General features: G+C 40.9%; 1 protein-coding gene across 1 annotated transcript; it reads right to left on the bottom strand.

Annotated features, from left to right (window-relative positions):
• Positions 1-5,030: 5,030 nt before the first annotated feature.
• On the bottom strand, positions 5,031-23,673 carry si:dkey-177p2.18 (phospholipase B1, membrane-associated). The gene is made up of 14 exons (XM_049596409.1): positions 23,403-23,673; positions 21,993-22,142; positions 21,848-21,891; positions 17,610-17,700; positions 17,452-17,510; positions 17,296-17,363; positions 15,883-15,926; positions 13,865-13,985; positions 12,911-12,962; positions 12,748-12,828; positions 11,152-11,217; positions 6,575-6,666; positions 5,166-5,247; positions 5,031-5,096 (listed from the first exon to the last, which is right to left on the bottom strand). The coding sequence occupies exons 1-14, from the start codon at positions 23,671-23,673 to the stop codon at positions 5,031-5,033; spliced, it is 1,287 nt and encodes a 428-aa protein (XP_049452366.1).
• Positions 23,674-24,429: the final 756 nt, after the last annotated feature.

Genomic DNA, 24,429 nt, shown 5'->3' with positions numbered 1-24,429 from the left:
GGATGTTCCTGGAGAAGACAGAAGACAACCTGTCAGACAGAAGACAACCTGTCCTCAGGGACTGTTCATTGTTTATCTTAGTGGGGGGGGGGGGGGGGTGCTTACAGAGGGAGTCATGTCCAGTTTAATTTTAAACGCTGGGGATGGACTTAAGTTTTTTATTTTACTGCTGATTTTTTAAAGAAAAAATGCTCAGTTTGAGATTTTGAGATGAGATAGACGTGTTCAAGTGAGGCTCCGCTCCCTCATACAAGTCAAACAATTTAAAAACTCAATTTAACGAGAATAACCTTTGAAAACTTGATAGCAACAGTCAGAGGCAATGGGGAAAACTACCAAAGCTAAAGGTGCCGAAAAACAACCCACAGCAACAGCCTTGTACATGGGGCGTCTGCTCTATCCACTAAGCCACCAACGCCCAGCAAACCTGCAAAAGTTGACTGCACACGCAGGGCAGCTGCAGCTGCAGCTGATGGCCCTCCCCACAAAATCATTGCACGGATCCATCATGACCCAGTCAAGGAGCACATCCTGAAACTCTCTTCACAGGACCTTCCCAGATCTGGGTCCAGCGGTAATGAAGCAACGGCAGCGATTCGACAGCATCAGATCCAGATGCAGAGCGGCGGAGCTGAGATGCAGCTTCAGATATACAACGACGTTTGTGGTGTTGGTCGGCTCAGACAGACGCTCATTCACCAATCCGAATGAGTTCCTAGACGATCATAAAGTACCACGGTAGATGGATGCCCCAGTTAAAGGTACAGAGAACAGCTGAATCCCGATGCAGGTCACGACTGACTCCAGCTATGGCGTCTCAACGCACATGGACAGTTTGTTTACGATTCTCGTGGTAAGGGAGGGGCGGTCACAGGCACAGGTTATTATGGGAGGTTATGAGCCTCGCAGGTTAGATCTAGGTGATGTTCGTTCTCAGAGGGGAGGGAAGGAGAAGCAGAGGGCCCCGGAGGACACTAATACATTCTTGTTCTTTAGGTGTTCTTGTACTACAATGGTGGAACTTCTACAGCATATTTAGGTGTAATGTATGCTTATCACATGAATATGAGTGCTTGTTATGTCTTCAAATAATGGGGATGTTGCAAGAATTGTGAGCTGGAACGTCAGAGGCCTGCACCATCCAGCAAAGAGAGGGAAAATATTGGCACATTTGAAAAGCTTAAAGGCTGATGTCATTTATCTACAAGAGACACACATTGGCCAGAGGAGTAGCTATTATTATTAAGGAAAACGCATCATTTGATCACAGATGTACCATTGAGGATCCCAATGGCAGATTCATAATTGTATCAGGAACACTTAATGGTTTCCCAGTAACCTTGGTAAATATCTACGGTCCAAACTTTGATGATCCATAATTTTATCAAACAGTTTTGAATGGAATTCCAGATGGGGGCGACACAAACATTATAATGGGGGACGACTTCGACTGTATAATTGATGCCTCTTTAGACAAACACCAGTGAATAGTAAATCCAGTGAGGTGCTAAAAAACATAACGTACAGTCTAAACCTTGTTGGAGGCTACATAAATAACCCCGCCACTAGAGCCTACTCTTTTTTTCCCCAGTACATAATTCTTACTCAAGGATCGACTTCATGCTGTTAGACCCACTAAAATGATTCCCAGTGTAGTAACCTTGCATTTCAATAATATTTTGATAAGTGACCATGCTCCAGTGTCCCTTGATATTAGATTTAACCACCGTAAGAGCGCTTGTGCTTGGAGATTTGATAACACAATCTTAAAAGATAAAAGCTTCTTGAAATATATGTCAGAAAGGTTGGCCTGAAATTATACCTACAAATGATACAGGAGATGTTGATGACTCGACATTATGGGAAGCTATTAAGGCAGTGCTCAGAGGCAACATCATTTCTTATGTAACAGGTAGGAAAAAACAGTCAGAAAAAAGATCAGCGGAACTGGACGAGTCCATTACCGAATGAGAGAACTCAAACTGAGTCTCACCAGACCCCAACATCCCGAGTATGATAATCTCCCTGTGAAAAGAATATAATGCAATTTTATCCTCTCAGGTCAATAAGCAGTTAAATAGAATTAAACAGATGCAATTTGAGATAGGCGATAAACCCCAGAAATTAGTAGCACGCCAACTGAGGCACATTCAAACCTCGCAAGCTATACACAGAATAAGATCAGTTTCGGGAACGCTCCTCACAGACCCCGAAAGAAATAAACACACATTTTATGTTATTCTATTCAAAATTAAAGCTGCAAGCAGCGATGAACGGGCCCTCGCACCTTCGTGCAACTCGGGGGGGCTGGCAGGATGCCGGCTCTAATGATATGGCTTGTTCGTATATATGTCCTTTTAACCACAGCATGTGAATGTCAGGTAAATGAAAAAATACGTGTCTGAAAAGACATACTTCCTGTCGCTGCTAGGTGGCACTGTACTCTATACTGAATATTGACATACAGATCTTTTCAGGGCGGGACTGTCATCAATTCTGTGACGTTTGGGGAAGATTGGAACATGAATGCTGGAGTTACAAACCACTTCCTGTTTTTGGCGACACATGGACATTAAACGTCTTGCCACAGTCACATGGACTGACGAAAACTCATGATTCTAATAACTTTTGTTCTTGAAGTCATTTTGGTGGGACAGACCAAGGTTTGAAGTCCAAGAGGCTTTTTTGTATGTCTTAGAGTGTTACAGGTGCCTACCAAGCTTCTTACATGCAGGTCAAATCAGCTTCGGGGGCTGCTTAATTGAAATATTCTAGGGGGCGCTGTTGAGCCATCTTGGTGCATCAAAGCACAAAATTCACATCAGACATCAGGACTTGCAACCTGTGATGTGTATGCCATGTTTGGTGAGTTTTCAAGCATCCTGTGTCCCTTCAAAACAACATCGTGTTTAGTGGGGAATAAGGCGGCGTCACGGTGACAGCGTTTGATGAAAACTCAAGAGCTTCATTTTTAAGCATCATCAAGGTCTAAGGACTTAGACCAGCAAGTTTGAGGTGGGTCTGATTAACCTGCTAGAAGCGGGACATCAAAGAATGTATAAAGTAACTTTCTGTTGCCAGAAGGTGGCGCTATGGCGGTGATTCAAAATTCCTCTGTAGATGTGTTCAGGGCTGGACTGTCATCAATCCTGTGAAGTTTGGCCAAAATTGGACCATGTATGCTGGAGTTATAAACTACTTCCTGTTTAGTGGCGAGACCCCTAACTTTGACGCCGTCCCACGGTCACACGCATTGACGAAAACTCAAGCTTTTGATAACTTTTCATCTTCAAGGTCTTGGGGTGGGACGGACCAAGGTTTGGTCAAGTACATTCAAAATGGCCAACTTCCTGTTGGGTTTAGAGCATGCCACCAAGAGGCTTTTTTGTACGTCTCAGAGGATTACATAAGCCTGCCAAGTTTCATACATGTAGGTTAAACTAGCTAATAAGTGATTAATGGTGGAGGGTTAGGGTCACACTGCAGACCCCCCCGATAAATACAGAACAGTCCCTAATAAGAACTTTATTTTCTCCAAACACAGACATAGAAATATGTTGAACATGTGCTACCTTTGATGGACAGATGAGTTTTACCGGCTCTGAAAATGTCTTGATCTTCTCTTTGGCTCCGTCAGGCTGAAACTGAGACAAAAGACGACCCACCGAAGGTCACGATACAAAAAACTTTATGTAGATGTAGATGAAGATGTCGAGTGAATTCAGTGATGTAAAGTTTCATCAGTAAACTCTACAGAATATTTAATGAAGTCAAAGTGTTGATACAAACATCAGTAAAATATTAATAACAGTCGTTATAAATCTTCATCTTCATCATCAGTTACCATGTTGTTCCACAGTCCCTTAGCCAGCTCCTCGTGGCCCCTCACTGTGAAGTGGAAACAATCTGCTGTGAAGAAGCTCAGGTCCATCGACCCGTCCTGCAGGGACACACAGACAGGTAAGAGACAGACACACAGACAGGTAAGAGACAGACACACAGACAGGTAAGAGACAGACAGACACACAGACAGACAGACAGACAGGTAAGAGACAGACACACAGACAGGTAAGAGACAGACAGACAGACAGACAGACAGACAGACAGACAGGTAAGAGACAGACAGGTCAGAGACAGACACACAGACAGGTAAGAGACAGACACACAGACAGGTAAGAGACAGACAGACACACAGACAGACAGACAGACAGACAGGTAAGAGACAGACACACAGACAGGTAAGAGACAGACAGACACACAGACAGACAGACAGACAGACAGACAGACAGACAGGTAAGAGACAGACAGGTCAGAGACAGACACACAGACAGGTAAGAGACAGACACACAGACAGGTAAGAGACAGACAGACACACAGACAGACAGACACACAGACACACAGACAGACAGACAGACAGACAGACAGACAGGTAAGAGACAGACAGGTCAGAGACAGACACACAGACAGGTAAGAGACAGACAGTCAGACAGGTAAGAGATAGACAGGTCAGAGACAGACACACAGACAGGTAAGAGACAGACAGTCAGACAGGTAAGAGATAGACAGGTCAGAGACAGACACACAGACAGGTAAGAGACAGACAGACAGACAGACAGACAGACACACAGACACACAGACAGACACAGACAGACAGACAGACAGACACACAGACAATGTGTCTGTAGCAGGTTTCATTAAGGTGTAGGAGATGTGATTAAAGACGGTAATTACAGCGCCCCCTTCAGGCTGAGTCAGGTCAGATGTCTTCAGCAGTGTTTGAGCACAGCTTCTAATCACTGGGTAAAACTTTGTGTGTCTGTGTCGCACCATCCGATGAGAAGTTATGAAAACATCTGTGAATGAAAATAATAAACCAGCAGCAGAGTCTCCTCTCTGAGTAAATAATTAAAGATACATCCTGTTAAATGTGAGACTCACAGGAAGTCTGGGAGGACCGGCCGTCTCTAAATAAGGCTGAAGAACAACAGCAAAGTCCTTTTTGAAGAAACGATCTCCGCTCAGAAGCTTCGTTAATCTGCTCTGTTGACAAGAAAAATCAGAGAGCAGAACGACATCACCACGATGTTCCCTGAGGGCTGAACACAGATTAAAATTGATGGATTATTGTCAGGATTAACAGTATTATCTTCAGTTCATGACCTCACCTGGAACTGGAGGTTCACCTGCAGCAGCTCCGTCAGCTCAGTGGAGTTTTCTTCAGGTTTAACCAGACACGAGCAAAATTTCCTGTCAGCAGATTATCACACTGTTAGATTATTAGATTATCAGATTATCACACTGTCCCATTATTAGATTATCACACTGTTGGATTATTAGATTACCAGATTATCACACTGTTGGATTATTAGATTATCAGATTATCACACTGTTGGATTATTAGATTAACATATTATCACACTGTTGGATTATTAGATCAACATATTATCACACTGTGGGATTATTAGATTATCACACTATTGGATTATTAGATTATCAGATTATCACACTGTTGGATTATTAGATTAACATATTATCACACTGTTGGATTATTAGATTATCAGATTATCGCACTGTTGGATTATTAGATTATCACACTATTGGATTATTAGATTATCACACTATTGGATTATTAGATTATCAGATTATCACACTATTGGATTATTAGATTAACATATTATCACACTGTTGGATTATTAGATTAACATATTATCACACTGTTGGATTATTAGGGTATTGGATTATCACGCTGTGGGATTATTTGATTATCATATTATCACACTGTTTATTATTAGATTACAAGATTATTGCACTGTTGGATTATTAGGGTATCAGATTAACAGATTATTAGATTTTTTTTTAAAAAAAAGGGATAGTACAGATTTTCTGATTGGCGTGATGTAAAGACAGGTGACGACAGGTAAGGACAGGTGAGGACACGTAAAGAAAGGTGAGGACAGGTAAGGACAGGTGAGGACAGGTAAGGACAGGTGAGGACAGTTGAAGACAGGCGAGGACAGTTGAAGACAGGTGAGGACAGGTAAAGACAGGTGAGTACAGGTAAGTACAGGTAAAGACAGGTGAGTACAGGTAAGTACAGGTAAAGACAGGTGATGAGGACAGGTGAGTACAGGTGAGGACAGTTAAAGACAGGTGAGGACAGGTGAATACAGCTAAAGACAGGTGATGAGGACAGGTGAGTACAGGTGAGGACAGGCGAGGACAGGTGAGTACAGGTGAGTACAGGTGAGGACAGGCGAGGACAGGTGAGTACAGGTGAGTACAGGTGAGGACAGTTAAAGACAGGTGAGTACAGGTGAATACAACTAAAGACAGGTGATGAGGACAGGTGAGTACAGGTGAGGACAGGCAAGGACAGGTGAGTACAGGTGAGGACAGGTGAATACAACTAAAGACAGGTGATGAGGACAGGTGAGTACAGGTGAGGACAGGCAAGGACAGGTGAGTACAGGTAAGGACAGGTGAGGACAGTTAAAGACAGGTGAGGACAGGTAAGGACAGGTGAGGAGAGGAAAGACAGGTGAGGACAGGTATAAACAGGTTAATATAAGGTAACCTTTGCAGCTGACAGCCCAGAGTGGGTCTCTGAACTTCTCTGAGAGGCTTCATGGGAAGAATCTGCACCACGTTGACGATGGTCCTGGGGATCTGAAACCAGAGGAGCACCTTCAGTGACATCACTTCCTGTCTCTGTCTGTCACATCTGAGAGTTTCAGTCAAACTGAAGAACAGTCAACTTTCACACTGACAGTATTCAGACGTGTCTCAGGTGAAGAGTTGAACCTGTCTTTACTGTGTATCATGTTTTATGACATAACTGGGGACAGATGAAGTTGTCTTTTGATCAACATGTTGTTAATGACAGCATTAATCTGAGTTCATGATTTCACTGAGCTCTGAACTCATATACTCACAACTGTAAAACTTCAGTTAGTAGCCCCGGGATATTGTTTACTGTAATCACTGAACTCTACAGGCCTGTATTTGACACAGGCTTTAAATTCTTTCACAACAAACTGTCCCTCAGCAAAGATCAGGAAATACAACCAGACTGTTGATTTAAACCAGTCTGAATATTTCTGTATAAAATCTGGCTTCAGATAATGTATCAATTATTAATCATTAATCTGATCGAACTCTGACAGACATCAGAACGGATTACAGCTCCTGACATTCCAACACAACCCCACTTTATCCTGTTAAACGCTTTATCCTGTTAAAAACTTTATCCTGTTAAAAGACTTCATCCTGTTAAACACTTTATCCTGTTAAACACTTTATCCTGTTAAACGCTTTATCCTGTTAAACACTTTATCCTGTTAAAGACTTCATCCTGTTAACACTTTATCCTGTTAAACACTTTATCCTGTTAAAAGACTTCATCCTGTTAAACACTTTATCCTGTTAACACTTTATCCTGTTAAACACTTTATCCTGTTAAAAGACTTCATCCTGTTAAACACTTTATCCTGTTAAACACTTTATCCTGTTAAAACACTTTATCCTGTTAAACACTTCATCCTGTTAAAACACTTTATCCTGTTAAACGCTTTATCCTGTTAAAAGACTTTATCCTGTTAAACGCTTTATCCTGTTAAACACTTTATCCTGTTAAACGCTTTATCCTGTTAAAACACTTTATCCTGTTAAACACTTTATCCTGTTAAAACACTTTATCCTGTTAGAACGCTTTATCCTGTTAAACACTTTATCCTGTTAAAACACTTTATCCTGTTAAACACTTTATCCTGTTAGAACACTTTATCCTGTTAAAACACTTTATCCTGTTAACACTTTATCCTGTTAAACACTTTATCCTGTTAAAAGACTTCATCCTGTTAAACACTTTATCCTGTTAAACACTTTATCCTGTTAAAACACTTTATCCTGTTAAACGCTTTATCCTGTTAAAACACTTTATCCTGTTAACACTTTATCCTGTTAAACACTTTATCCTGTTAAAAGACTTCATCCTGTTAAACACTTTATCCTGTTAAACACTTTATCCTGTTAAAACACTTTATCCTGTTAAACACTTTATCCTGTTAGAACACTTTATCCTGTTAAACACTTTATCCTGTTAGAACACTTTATCCTGTTAAAACACTTTATCCTGTTAAACACTTTATCCTGTTAAAACACTTTATCCTGTTAAACGCTTTATCCTGTTAAACGCTTTATCCTGTTAAAAGACTTTATCCTGTTAAACGCTTCATCCTGTTAAACACTTTATCCTGTTAAAACACTTTATCCTGTTGAAGACTTTATCCTGTTAAAACACTTTATCCTGTTAAAGACTTTATCCTGTTAAAACACTTTATCCTGTTAAACGCTTTATCCTGTTAAACACTTTATCCTGTTAAAAGACTTTATCCTGTTAAACGCTTCATCCTGTTAAACACTTTATCCTGTTAAAAGACTTTATCCTGTTAAACGCTTCATCCTGTTAAACACTTTATCCTGTTAAACACTTTATCCTGTTAAAAGACTTTATCCTGTTAAAAGACTTTATCCTGTTAAACACTCCATCCTGTTAAACGCTTTATCCTGTTAAACACTTTATCCTGTTAAAGACTTTATCCTGTTAAACACTTTATCCTGTTAAAACACTTTATCCTGTTAAACGCTTTATCCTGTTAAAGACTTTATCCTGTTAAAACACTTTATCCTGTTAAACGCTTTATCCTGTTAAACGCTTCATCCTGTTAAACGCTTTATCCTGTTAAAACACTTTATCCTGTTAAACACTTTATCCTGTTAAACGCTTTATCCTGTTAAAACGCTTTATCCTGTTAAACGCTTTATCCTGTTAAAAGACTTTATCCTGTTAAAGACTTTATCCTGTTAAAACACTTTATCCTGTTAAACGCTTTATCCTGTTAAAACACTTTATCCTGTTAAACGCTTTATCCTGTTAAACGCTTTATCCTGTTAAAACACTTTATCCTGTTAAACGCTTCATCCTGTTAAACACTTTATCCTGTTAAAAGACTTTATCCTGTTAAACGCTTCATCCTGTTAAACACTTTATCCTGTTAAACACTTTATCCTGTTAAAACACTTTATCCTGTTAAAAGACTTTATCCTGTTAAAAGACTTTATCCTGTTAAACACTTCATCCTGTTAAACACTCCATCCTGTTAAACGCTTTATCCTGTTAAACACTTTATCCTGTTAAAGACTTTATCCTGTTAAACACTTTATCCTGTTAAAACACTTTATCCTGTTAAACGCTTTATCCTGTTAAAGACTTTATCCTGTTAAAACACTTTATCCTGTTAAACGCTTTATCCTGTTAAACGCTTCATCCTGTTAAACGCTTTATCCTGTTAAAACACTTTATCCTGTTAAACACTTTATCCTGTTAAACGCTTTATCCTGTTAAAACACTTTATCCTGTTAAACGCTTTATCCTGTTAAAAGACTTTATCCTGTTAAAGACTTTATCCTGTTAAAACACTTTATCCTGTTAAACGCTTTATCCTGTTAAAACACTTTATCCTGTTAAACGCTTTATCCTGTTAAAGACTTTATCCTGTTAAAACACTTTATCCTGTTAAAGACTTTATCCTGTTAAAACACTTTATCCTGTTAAAAGACTTTATCCTGTTAAACGCTTTATCCTGTTAAAAGACTTTATCCTGTTAAAGACTTTATCCTGTTAAAACACTTTATCCTGTTAAACGCTTTATCCTGTTAAAAGACTTTATCCTGTTAAAGACTTTATCCTGTTAAAACACTTTATCCTGTTAAACACTTTATCCTGTTAAACGCTTTATCCTGTTAAAACACTTTATCCTGTTAAACGCTTTATCCTGTTAAAGACTTTATCCTGTTAAAACACTTTATCCTGTTAAAGACTTTATCCTGTTAAAACACTTTATCCTGTTAAAAGACTTTATCCTGTTAAACGCTTTATCCTGTTAAAAGACTTTATCCTGTTAAAGACTTTATCCTGTTAAAACACTTTATCCTGTTAAACGCTTTATCCTGTTAAAACACTTTATCCTGTTAAACGCTTTATCCTGTTAAAAGACTTTATCCTGTTAAAGACTTTATCCTGTTAAAACACTTTATCCTGTTAAACGCTTTATCCTGTTAAACGCTTTATCCTGTTAAAACACTTTATCCTGTTAAACGCTTTATCCTGTTAAACGCTTTATCCTGTTAAAAGACTTTATCCTGTTAAACACTTTATCCTGTTAAAGACTTTATCCTGTTAAAACACTTTATCCTGTTAAACGCTTTATCCTGTTAAACGCTTTATCCTGTTAAACACTTTATCCTGTTAAACGCTTTATCCTGTTAAACGCTTTATCCTGTTAAAACACTTTATCCTGTTAAACGCTTTATCCTGTTAAACGCTTTATCCTGTTAAACCACTTTATCCTGTTAAACGCTTTATCCTGTTAAACGCTTTATCCTGTTAAAAGACTTTATCCTGTTAAACACTTTATCCTGTTAAACGCTTTATCCTGTTAAAACACTTTATCCTGTTAAACGCTTTATCCTGTTAAACGCTTTATCCTGTTAAAAGACTTTATCCTGTTAAACACTTTATCCTGTTAAACGCTTTATCCTGTTAAACGCTTTATCCTGTTAAAACACTTTATCCTGTTAAACACTTTATCCTGTTAAACTCTTTATCCTGTTAAAAGACTTTATCCTGTTAAACACTTTATCCTGTTAAACACTTTATCCTGTTAAAACACTTTATCCTGCTAAAGACTTTATCCTGTTAAAACACTATCCTGTTAAAACAATCTCACAGCTCAGATCAATTTTTATTTCACTCCCTTCTGATTGTTTTGATGTGAGGACTCTTACAGACTGAAGGATTATGAATGAGTTACAGAGTAATCCAGGAACAGAAACACATTTTGAGGTAAAAACAACAACCAAAGATCTTCTATATCAAACCAGACCAGGCGTCTAATAGAGACAGGCCTTTACCTGTCTGAATGTGGAGCTAAACTGGGTTTGTAAAAGAGACCGGGCCTTTAACTGAAGTTTCACAGTGAGTACAGTACTTGAGTATTTCTACTGAATGTAATTGTGTACTCTGAGCAGCTGGACTTTAGTATTTATTATATTTGTTGATGTGTGATGTCGTTGTGAGTGATGACGTGTCACCTGGTCCATCATCATGTTCAGAGCTGCTGTCATGTGATGAATGAAACGGTCCGGAGAGAACAGAGTCTGTGAGGAAGAGGAGGAGGCTCACTGTTACACTCTGACACAACCCTTCATCTCTCTTTGATTATTTCTGTAAATTTAAAGGCTGAATGTTAACCTGTACAGTTTTGTGTCTCATAATTATCATAAACCATTGAAGTCAGACTGTGGGGAGGAAACACTTTTTAATTTTTAATATGCATCAGATTTAAAGAGACAGACGCTGGTGGAGAACTGTACCTGATGTGTTTCACCCAGGGGCGGAAATCCCGGGGGGGGCAGGGGGGACATGACTCCCCCTTCAATAAAGCTGTACCCCCCTAGAATCATTTGAGACACAATTAATAATTTTTGAACAGTGCAGTAGTATTTATTAAAAGCACAATGTAAGTGGTGCTCATTGTAATCGCGCAATAATGTGCTATTTAAATCTTAAAAGATTTAGTCCCCCCCTCCCATTCCTAGTAGTGGTATATCCCACACTCTTTCCAGCGGGCGGGGCTAGCAGCAGTTAGTACTTGGCAGCAGCAGCAGCGTGTGGCTGGACCCGGCAGTCCACATCGTGCACAGCGGGGTAAGATGTTCACTCACACAGACACAGTTTAACTTACACAAGTTACAACACATCCCATTTACTGTTACAACAAGCCCCAGGCCCAGACTGATAATATAAACTGTCTGCAACATTTCTCCTGCATTATTCAAAAGCAAAATATCTGTAAGCTCTCCACCTGTCAGTGAGACAAACATGACAGACGTGCAGTTTAACTGACGAGGAGCAGCCATTACCAGCGATTATTACGCACGGTTGTGAGGTGTGCAGCGGCAGATCTCACAGCACACTGTTTATAAACCAGTTCACCAGTTTAATTGCAGGAAATGTTTATCTCACTGCCGGTAAAAAAATGAAAAAAAAACCAAACAAAACGGTTTGCTGCTGCAGCCAGCCAGAGAGGACGGATCCACTCAGCACCTTGGACAACACGGTGCACCTGACTGTTGTCGATGTGTACATGTTAATTTGCTTTCAATCATTTTGTTTTAAATCTGGACATGTGCAGGTGGACTCAGCCAGTGCTAAGAAAGGTCCTATGCCTGCCTGTTGGAGAGATAGAGAAAAGATTAAACCGTCAAATTGCGGTAAAAGATGTTGTATAAAAGACAGGCTACAACTTTTTTTCCTTGTCCCCCCCCCCCCCCCGGAATTATTCTCTAAAATTTTACTGTTTATTTTCCCCCCCAACTACGAAATGGGATTTTCGCCCCTGGTTTCACCTGTGAACACAAACACACAGTGACGTCACAGAGTGGTGACCCCACACACACATTTAAACTGCTCACAATCATGTTTATGTTGTTTATGTTTTTATTAATGCAGAGTTTGAAATACACAACATGGATAGAGATAAATAATGAACAGAGCAGAGCATCAGGAAACTTGATCTGAAACATTCACCTTTAATATTGTTAAAGAGAAAACTAAAAAATGACATATAATAACAATGATCACATAAACACATTCATATTAAACTCTGTCTGAGCGACTTGTCTTACTTTGTCTTTGCAGTAGTCACAGATGTCGTTCATGCCAATGAGCATCGTCACCACCTTCCAGTCCTCGTCATAGTTCAGACCCTGACAGAGACCAGCTGACCGTGAACGCCACGACAGGAAGTAAACACATTCATCATCTCAAAAACAGAACGCAGAGACTCACCGGGTACGACCTGAAGGTGTCGATCATGTGTCTGATCTGATCTGAGACATTCCTGCAGATCAACATACGCACACGCGCACACGCACACCCACCCACGCACACACACACACACACACACACTAAACACTAAACACCATTATATCATTTACTGTGATAATTAAATTATTTTGATGTTTGAACTGAAGAAGAAGATAATGAAGACTGTCAGAGTCTGAACTCTGTAACAGCTGCAACATGACAATTATCTTTAATTGTTATAATTTATTTATTGTTTACTTCATGACATGGTGTCACTGTTTACATAAACCAGACTGTAATCTGTCTGTAACTGATAAAAGGTGGGGTGGGCTCCTGCACCAGAAAGGTTTGAGTATGAAACATGTCATTTCCTGTGTTCTGGTGAATGTTTATGCACCAACTTGTTTAATTTTCTGCCTCAGTTTATGACGGAAATGTCTTTAAGTCTGTCCTCTGCTGCCCTCATGTCTTTAATGTGACGGGGGGACAGATGGGGACAGATGGGTAAAGTTCTGTGGACCCACCAGCCAACACAGCGAGCTGATGACCTGCTGCTCCAACTAAAAACTACAGATATAACATGAACCACTGGTTCTCAACCAGGGGTCAGAGGATCCCCCGGGGTCCTTTCAGAGCTCCAGGTGGTCTCAGATAAATGAATAAAAGTTAATTGTCACCATTTAATTCAGTGTAGAGGTGAACACAGTGAGAGTCATGAGAGCAACTGCTCTGATCAAAGGTTTCACCTCCTCCACAGCTACCTGCTCATTCTGGTCTTGAATCTGACAACAGACCTGTTTTTCAGACGGATGTTCCTAAAGAGAAACCTCATCAAACAGGGGTTGGTTATCTGATGTGTGTCACTTCAAGGGCCATTGATATGAACACAGTTGAGGACCACTGAAATAGTGATGGTGTGAGTGGGTGGAGTCTTACAGCGTGTTGTGGCCAGTGACGGCGAAGTTGAATCCGGTCTGGTTGATGGTGGTTGGCTGGCCGTGGAAGGTCCACACAGGTGACGGACCCAGCAGGTTGGGATTGAAGAGTTTAAAGATATCTGGACGACCACATGATCAAACAGTTAAGTGACTCATATCTGATAAATAAAACACAGGTCGTCCTGAAATGAAACAACAGGTCATCCTGAAATAAAACATAGGTCATCATGAAATAAAACACAGGCCATCCTGAAATAAAACACAGGTCACACAGGCCATCCTGAAATAAAACACAGGTCATCCTGAAATAAAACACAGGTCATCATGAAATAAAACACAGGTCATCCTGAAATAAAACACAGGTCATCATGAAATAAAACACAGGTCATCCTGAAATAAAACACAGGTCATTATGAAATAAAACACAGGTCATCCTGAAATAAAACACAGGTCATCATGAAATGAAACAACAGGTCATCATGAAATAAAACACAGGTCACACAGGCCGTCCTGAAATAAAACACAAGTCATCATGAAATAAAACACAGGCCATCCTGAAATAAAACACAGGTCACACAGGTCATCCTGAAATAAAACACAGGTCATTATGAAATAAAACACTGGCCATCCTGAAATAAAACACAGGTCATCCTGAAATAAAACACAGGTCGTCATGAAATAAAACACAGGCCATCCTGAAATAAAACACAGGTCATCATGAAATAAAACACAGGTCATCCTGAAATAAAACACAGGCCATCCTGAAATAAAACACAGGTCACACAGGTCATCCTGAAATAAAACACAGGTCATCCTGAAATAAAACACAGGCCATCCTGAAATAAAACACAGGTCATCATGAAATAAAACACAGGCCATCCTGAAATAAAACACAGGTCACACAGGCCATCCTGAAATAAAACACAGGTCATCATGAAATGAAACAACAGGTCATCATGAAATAAAACACAGGTCACACAGGTCATCCTGAAATAAAACACAGGTCATCATGAAATGAAACAACAGGTCATCATAAAATAAAACACAGGTCATCCTGACATGAAACAACAGGTCATTCTGAAATAAAAACACAGGTCATCATGAAATAAAACACAGGTCATTTAAGCAATATCACACAAGAGGGAGTGATGTTGTACTGTGATATCATCACGGCTGTGATTCGGTCGTAGGTAAGAGGCCGCAGGCCTCACAGTACAACATCACGAGCTCGAGTGTGATATTGCTTTTATACAACAGTTCAACAGTTAAATAAGCAAGGCTGATTAAGAAATGTTGAAAAATGAGGACAAAATAGATAATTTAAGCATTTTATTTGTCTTCCGCCAACAAAAATAGTTCCCTCAGGACTCCACTGTCACCGTTGCTATGTAACGCAGACATGGTGCGCCAGGCATTTACTCTTTACACACATTTATCTGCATGTTTCCATTCATTGTGCAGCCGGTGAAATAAGTCTGTGGTGACTGCATGGTGGACTGTGGCTTCACAGGCACAGCCGACTCTGCCTTCTGATCTGACAGTATGTTGCTTTTCTCCAAGTCATTGAGCTCCGCTGATGAAACACTGACAAACCTGGATGTGTGCTCAGATGGATTCAGCTTCTCCTCTCCCTCATCTTCCTCTGATGACCATTCATAGTTCAATTCAAAACTTATTTTAGGAAATAAATCCATATTTTTGGCTGTTTGACAGTGGATGAATTAATTAGCCTACAACGCAACTGCTGACCTAACTGACACTAACCGTCAGTTTTGATTTGATTGTTGATTGTAATCAGCTGTGAGGCGGAGTGATACATACACAGTGAAATAACTGTGATGTTGTACTCCAATATCATCACAGTTTTACTGTCTCTCGACCAATCAGATTGCACTGTTGTATAACATGAAATAAAACACAGGCCATCCTGAAATGAAAAAACAGGTCACCCTGAAAATTATTGACGTGTAGCATGTTTTCTTTAAAAATCAATCTGAGTAAAATAAAGTAACGTACTCGCCAGTGTGATGACGTTTTGATACGTTCCATATCCTCCAATGCTGCAAACAAGAGAGGACAGGGGACACACAGGAGACACACAGAGGATACACAGAGGACACACAGAGGACACACAGAGGATACACAGAGGACACACAGAGGACACACAGGGGATACACAGAGGACACAGAGGACACATAGAGGAGACACAGAGGACATATAGAGGAGACACAGAGGACACAGGACACACAGAGGACAATTAATGGTCTGATGATTTAATGATCTGATGATTTAATGACCTGATTATTAAATGATCTGATGATTTAATGATCTGATGATTTAATGGTCTGACGATTTAATGATCTGTCAATTTAATGATCTGATAATTTAATGGTCTGACGATTTAATGGTCTGATGATTTAATGATCTGATCATTTAATGATCTAATGATTTAATGATCTGATGATTTAATGGTCTGACGATTTAATGATCTGATCATTTAATGATCTGATCATTTAATGATCTAACGATTTAATGATCTGATAATTTAATGGTCTGATGATTTAATGGTCTGACGATTTAATGATCTGATAATTTAATGATCTGATGATTTAATGGTCTGACGATTTAATGATCTGACGATTTAATGATCCGATGATTTAATGGTCTGTCAATTTAATGATCTGATAATTTAATGGTCTGACGATTTAATGGTCTGATGATTTAATGATCCGATGATTTAATGGTCTGACGATTTAATGATCTGATGATTTAATGGTCTGATGATTTAATGATCTGATGATTTAATGATGCGATGATTTAATGGTCTGTCAATTTAATGATCTGATAATTTAATGGTCTGACGATTTAATGATCTGATGATTTAATGATCTGATCATTTAATGATCTAACGATTTAATGATCTGATGATTTAATGGTCTGATGATTTAATGATCTGATGATTTAATGGTCTGTCAATTTAATGATCTGATAATTTAATGGTCTGACGATGTAATGATCTGACGATTTAATGATCTGATAATTTAATGATCTGATGATTTAATGATCTGATGATTTAATGGTCTGATGATTTAATGATCTGATGATTTAATGGTCTGTCAATTTAATGATCTGATAATTTAATGGTCTGACGATGTAATGATCTGACGATTTAATGATCTGATAATTTAATGATCTGGTGATTTAATGATCTGATGAATTAATGATCTGATGATTTAATGATCTGATTATTTAATGATCTGACAATTTAATGATCTGATGATTTCATGATCTGACAATTTAATGATCTGATGATTTAATGAGCTGTGATTTAATGATCTGATGAATTAATGAACTGATGATTTGATGATCTGATGATCAGCTCAACAGTTGTTGATCAGCTGATTCACTGAAGCTGTGATGTTTGTTTACCTCCAGGACACGTGACGAAATTCAAACGGTGTGGCCAAAATGGATGACCCATTGGCGCCGATAGCAGTCTGTGACAAAACACAGGAAGTATCTTTAACCCTTTAATGTCCACACCAAATGGGAACATTTCTGTGTTTAGATTTGAACTTGTCTCACAGTCAGAGAGTCTCCCAGAGCAGCGATGACTCTGATATCTGCAGCTTTGACACGTTCAACTGGAACAGAAGACAGACAGGAGACAAAGAGACACAGTGACACACAGAGACAGAGACACAGAGACACAGTGGGACACAGAGACAGACTCATATACTCACCTGAGGTGGGGACGGTAGGAGATGGACTCATATCAGGACAGACAAACGGAGGATGCAGTGGATGTCGGAGAAAATCTGATCCCAAAATGTCCTGCAGGAAAAATCAAGCAAAGGCTGAGTCCAACAAAGCAGGGTCCAACAGAGACAGAGACAGAGTCCAACAGAGACAGAGACAGAGTCCAACAGAGACAGAGTCAACCTGAGAAAGAGTCTACCAGAGACAGAGTCCAATAGAGACAGGGTCTACCAGAGACAGATTCTAACAGAGACAGAGTCCAACAGAGACAGAGTCTACCAGAGACAGAGTCCAATAGAGACAGAGTCTAACAGAGACAGAGTCCAATAGAGACAGGGTCTACCAGAGACAGATTCTAACAGAGACAGAGTCCAACAGAGACAGAGTCCAACAGAGACAGAGTCTACTAGAGACAGAGTCCAATAGAGACAGAGTCTAACAGAGACAGAGTCCAATAGAGACAGAGTCCAATAGAGACAGAGTCTACCAGAGACAGAGTCCAACAGAGACAGAGTCTAACAGAGACAGAGTCTAACAGAGACAGAGTCCAATAGAGACAGAGTCTAACAGAGACAGAGTCCAACAGAGACAGAGTCTAACAGAGACAGAGTCCAACAGAGACAGAGTCTACCAGAGACAGAGTCCAACAGAGACAGAGTCTAACAGAGACAGAGTCCAACAGAGACAGAGTCCAATAGAGACAGAGTCCAACAGAGACAGAGTCCAATAGAAACAGAGTCCAACAGAGACAGAGTCTAACAGAGACAGAGTCTACCAGAGACAGAGTCCAATAGAGACAGAGTCCAACAGAGACAGAGTCCAATAGAAACAGAGTCCAACAGAGACAGAGTCCAACAGAGACAGAGTCTAACAGAGACAGAGTCCAATAGAGACAGAGTCCAATAGAGACAGAGTCTACCAGAGACAGAGTCCAACAGAGACAGAGTCTAACAGAGACAGAGTCCAACAGAGACAGAGTCTACCAGAGACAGAGTCCAACAGAGACAGAGTCTAACAGAGACAGAGTCCAACAGAGACAGAGTCAAACAGAGACAGAGTCCAACAGAGACAGAGTCCAATAGAAACAGAGTCTAACAGAGACAGAGTCTAACAGAGACAGAGTCTACCAGAGACAGAGTCTAACAGAGACAGAGTCCAATAGAGACAGAGTCCAACAGAGACAGAGTCTAACAGAGACAGAGTCTAACAGAGACAGAGTCCAACAGAGACAGAGTCTAACAGAGACAGAGTCCAATAGAGACAGAGTCCAACAGAGACAGAGTCCAACAGAGACAGAGTCTAACAGAGACAGAGTCTAACAGAGACAGAGTCCAATAGAGACAGAGTCCAACAGAGACAGAGTCCAATAGAAACAGAGTCTAACAGAGACAGAGTCTAACAGAGACAGAGTCTACCAGAGACAGAGTCTAACAGAGACAGAGTCCAATAGAGACAGAGTCCAACAGAGACAGAGTCTAACAGAGACAGAGTCTAACAGAGACAGAGTCCAACAGAGACAGAGTCTAACAGAGACAGAGTCCAATAGAGACAGAGTCCAACAGAGACAGAGTCCAACAGAGACAGAGTCTACCAGAGACAGAGTCCAACAGAGACAGAGTCTAACAGAGACAGAGTCCAACAGAGACAGAGTCCAATAGAGACAGAGTCCAACAGAGACAGAGTCCAATAGAAACAGAGTCTAACAGAGACAGAGTCTAACAGAGACAGAGTCTACCAGAGACAGAGTCTAACAGAGACAGAGTCCAATAGAGACAGAGTCCAACAGAGACAGAGTCTAACAGAGACAGAGTCTAACAGAGACAGAGTCCAACAGAGACAGAGTCTAACAGAGACAGAGTCCAATAGAGACAGAGTCCAACAGAGACAGAGTCCAACAGAGACAGAGTCCAACAGAGACAGAGTCTAACAGAGACAGAGTCTAACAGAGACAGAGTCTACCAGAGACAGAGTCTAACAGAGACAGAGTCCAACAGAGACAGAGTCCAACAGAGACAGAGTCTAACAGAGACAGAGTCCAACAGAGACAGAGTCTACCAGAGACAGAGTCTAACAGAGACAGAGTCTAACAGAGACAGAGTCCAATAGAGACAGAGTCCAACAGAGACAGAGTCTACCAGAGACAGAGTCTAACAGAGACAGAGTCTAACAGAGACAGAGTCCAATAGAGACAGAGTCTAACAGAGACAGAGTCCAATAGAGACAGAGTCCAACAGAGACAGAGTCCAAGAGACTGGAGCTGAGTCTCAATTCAAACCTAAATTTCTTCTCCATGTGATGGACAGAGTCCTGAGTGTCTCTTTATGTGTGATTGTCCTGATGTTGAGTCTCATCACGTCTTCACATCAGGCGAGAATAAAACAATTTGCATGACTGAATTAAAGCCTATCCCAGCTGACACTGGGTGAGAGGCAGGGTTCACCCTGGACAGGTCACCAGACTATCACAGGACTGACACATAGAGACAGACAACCATTCACACTCACATTCACACCTACGGACAATTTAGAGTCACCAGTTAACTAGTCTCTGTATACAGACTCTGCATTCAGTGAATGTAAAGTCTGTAGGCAAACCCCGGAGATCTTGCCTTCAGAAGAAGAGCGTAAGAGCCCTGGTTTCCGGTTGTAGGCTGTTTGTAGTCTGCGTGATATTGACCAATCACGTTTGAGCCGGCTGCAGTTGTTGCCAGGTTAAACAGTCTGTGCTGTGAACTAACAAGGCCGAACATAACTGGCACCACTGCAAACTCTGAATCCATCGCAGTGGTTCAGCATATTTACTAATATATAAACGGAAGTCAGAAACAGAAATTCGCCTCCTCCGCCCAACTCAAACCGGAATGCCAGAAAATCGGGGGTCTGCCCCCAGAGGCTGTATGACCGTCTGCTGGAAGTCAGACGCCGAATACAACCGATGGGTTCCGAGAATGCCAATTAACCTGCATGTCTTTGGACTGTGGGAGGAAGCTGGAGCACTCAGAGGAAACCCACGCTGACACAGGGAGAACATGTCCGAGCACCTGGAGGAAACCCACGCTGACACAGGGAGAACATGTCAGAGCACCTGGAGGAAACCCACGCTGACACAGGGAGAACATGTCCGAGCACCTGGAGGAAACCCACGCTGACACAGGGAGAACATGTCCGAGCACCTGGAGGAAACCCACGCTGACACAGGGAGAACATGTCAGAGCACCTGGAGGAAACTCACGCTGACACAGGGAGAACATGTCAGAGCACCTGGAGGAAACCCACGCTGACACAGGGAGAACATGTCAGAGCACCTGGAGGAAACCCACGCTGACACAGGGAGAACATGTCAGAGCACCTGGAGGAAACCCACGCTGACACAGGGAGAACATGTCAGAGCACCTGAAGGAAACCCACACTGACACGAGGAGAACATGTCAGAGCACCTGGAGGAAACCCACGCTGACACAGGGAGAACATGTCAGAGCACCTGAAGGAAACCCACACTGACACGAGGAGAACATGTCAGAGCACCTGGAGGAAACCCACGCTGACACAGGGAGAACATGTCAGAGCACCTAAAGGAAACCCATGCTGACACAGGGAGAACATGTCAGAGCACCTGAAGGAAACCCACACTGACACGAGGAGAACATGTCAGAGCACCTGGAGGAAACCCACGCTGACACAGGGAGAACATGTCAGAGCACCTGGAGGAAACCCACGCTGACACAGGGAGAACATGTCAGAGCACCTGGAGGAAACCCACGCTGACACAGGGAGAACATGTGGGAGCACCTGGAGGAAACCCATGCTGACACAGGGAGAACATGTCAGAGCACCTGGAGGAAACCCACGCTGACACGGGGAGAACATGCCCAGGGCTCAAACCAGGAACAGTTCTGCTGTGAGGCGACAGTGTGAACCACTGCACCACCATGACATCAAGCTTCTAATCTGTCTGTGTGCAGACTGAACTCTCAACTTGGACCAAATGTCTGTATGAGGCCTTTAAATTAATTCATGTTTTCACTCAACTTTTCTTATACGTCGACAGGTTTGATATTTAATAATAAACTAATATTGATCAGTATTGATTATCAGGCTGTGGGACAGGACTCACAGACAGCAGGATAATCTGAAGCTCCGCCCCCTTTCACTCAGAGGACATTAACACTGTATGAGACGATCTAACTGCAGGTTACATACAGGGTTAAATGAGACGATCATACCTGATGGACATGTCCTTCTTCTTCTTCTCTCCATAAAGTGTCCCCTGCAGGACAGAGGGACAGGTGTAAAGACAAGGTAACTGTGGACTCTGATATGTCCCAACACATCAGCTGCACAGACTCCTGACGTCCCTCTGACACTGACCGTCAACACGACGAGCAGCTGAGACACAGACTGCGAACAGGACACATGCCCTCAGCATCATGTCGTCTGTCTTTGTCCTCGACACAGAGACACTGTAAGTCCTCTCTAGAATAAAGACTCGTCCTGCTGCTGGTGTCCTGGGGGGTTTATCTGTGTTAAACAACCTCAGTAATGAAGGGTTGTTAACGTTATCTCTGACCTTTGTATCATCAGTCCCACAGTCAGTCTGATAATCAAGTCATATACTGATATAATTCATTTATAATTACAGACGTTTCTGATAAAAAGGTAGACGAGACCTTTAATTCAACAACACAAACAGCTCAGAGGAGAATTAATTTAAATTTCTTATAGAGACATTTTTTTTTCTTTAAGGACTTCTGAATCCCACTAGTAAACCAAGGCTTAGAAAGGTCTTGCTTTCTGGCTTTCTTTGCAGTAACTAATGGAAAACATTTATCTAAAATAGAATTAAAGGGTTCAATAAACACTTGGTATGCACGGTTTACATCAATCTGGGTATACATCTCCCAGGATAGACCATCAATTAGTTTTTTAAATGGAGTCATATTTTTTCCATTAAATTTCCTGTAAGTAGCTTTACCAGCAAATTCCTTTTTTCTTCCTTTTTTTCCCTTTCAATAAATGTGGACTTGATGTTCTTAGTTTGTGTTTTATGCTTAAGGTCATCTCTGTTAATGAAGTGGCTGCCACTGTGCACGAACAGGGAAACACCACCCGTCCTGCCCTCCCTATTACAGTGAACTGCAGCGTAATTCAGCAGATCATACAGAGATTCTACATCATCTGAGAGCCAAGTCTCAGTGAGAGCAACGACAATAAAATCATGTTTCAAACAGGATAAGCAGTGAATTAGGAGATCATAATTTTTAGGCAGACTATGTATATTCATGTGGAAAGTTGAAAGTGACATTGAATCCTCAGGGAGGCTTCCACACAAAGAATTAAACTGTGTTTCAGTGTAAGACAAACATTTTTTTTTGATTCTGCCATTAGTGGACGAAATACATTCAGATCAGGGTCAAAACAACCATTATACAAAAAGTCTGTTCCACCTTCACACCCTTCCAGTGGGTTGAAAGCTAAGTGCCCATGGAAGTTCTCCTGGGTGTAACTACTGTCGGTGAGTATGAGTCCAGTTCCATAGATAAAAACAAAATAAATAAAAACAAAATAATGCAGCAGCATTCAACACTGACCACCTGGACAGAGTGTAGGCTACTCAATCAGGTTTACCATTGCGTTGGTTGGCAGGATGGACAATGAGACGGTCATGCTTTAAGTAGGCAGTGTCCCCACGTTCTCATGTTGCTCGCATGGCTGGGAGCAGCTCCCTGCACCTTTGACGAACTGCTTCAGTATAATCCTCATTGATGAAGATGTCTGTACCTTTGAGGAGTTTGGCCTTCGTGAGGACAGCCTGCTTTTCCTTGTAACGGAGGAACTTGACCACCACTGGTCTGGATCTGCCATTCTGAGCTGGTTTACTGGTGCGATGTGCCCTTTCCATCTCTATGGCATGCTGAAGACCCATTTTCAGGTTTTCCACCACTAGTTTACGGACCTTATCGTACGACTTAGCCCAGGTCTCATTAGGTAATTCAGGAAGAGCCTCAAAGACCAGGTTGTTCCTTCTAGATTGGCCCTCTAAGTACTCCATCCGTGTAGCTGAGGAAAGAAGCCCCTCACTGGCTTTGAGCCGCTCCGTCTGCAATGTTTTCAACTCGGCAGACAGTTTGATGTTGTCAGTTTTAAGAGTATCAACTTCGTTTTGGGTATACTGTAGGCTCATTTTAAGTTCTTGGTCTTCTCTCGTTAGGTCATCAAGCCGTTTGTTCGAATTGTCCAGGATGAGCTTAATGAAATCTTTGCAGTTATTCTGTTGTTGTTGAAGGAAGTGCTCTCTTTGTATTTGAAGCATTTCTTGGACCTGTGTCAGTGTAACATAGCCCTCTTCATCAGATTTAAAGGATATCTATCTATCTATCTATCTATCTATCTATCTATCTATCTATCTGTCTATCTATCTATCTATCTATCTATCTGTCTATATTATTGTTGTTATTATTAACTGAGCTGGATTTGAAGTATTTGAGGTTATTTATTACAGAAAAGTTTGTTTTGATTTTTAATTAATTTGCTGAGAAAATAAAAAGCATCATGTGTTTCTGTGTATAGATTTATATTTTCACATATTAACCTTCACACGTCTCATATTTATAATATTTTATATTCTCTAATAACTCAGAGAAAATATCAGTGAATATAAAATATTAAAAAGTCCCGATGAATATTCAAACTTCCTCTGATCTGTTGAGTTTAATAAAATTATTTTCTAAATATTCTATGAACTCGGAAAGGAAGTGACCGTTGTGGTGACGTCATTATTGGTGTGACGTCTTTAGGTGGTTTTCAG

The sequence above is a fragment of the Epinephelus fuscoguttatus genome, linkage group LG14 (assembly GCF_011397635.1).
Source record: "Epinephelus fuscoguttatus linkage group LG14, E.fuscoguttatus.final_Chr_v1".
In the NCBI taxonomy this organism is placed as follows: domain Eukaryota; kingdom Metazoa; phylum Chordata; class Actinopteri; order Perciformes; family Serranidae; genus Epinephelus; species Epinephelus fuscoguttatus.
This window is presented reverse-complemented; position numbering and strand designations above follow the sequence as displayed.

What these genes read in the sequence shown, in the direction of transcription:
- si:dkey-177p2.18 (XM_049596409.1), bottom strand. Translation starts at nt 23,673, where the DNA reads ATGGAGTACTTAGAGGGCCAATCTAGAAGGAACAACCTGGTCTTTGAG. An exon ending in AAGAAGGACATGTCCATCAG is followed by an intron (nt 17,701 to 21,847) that starts GTATGATCGTCT and finishes TTTTTCCTGCAG; the next exon opens with GACATTTTGGGATCAGATTT. An exon ending in TGAACATGATGATGGACCAG is followed by an intron (nt 6,667 to 11,151) that starts GTGACACGTCAT and finishes CTCTGGTTTCAG; the next exon opens with ATCCCCAGGACCATCGTCAA.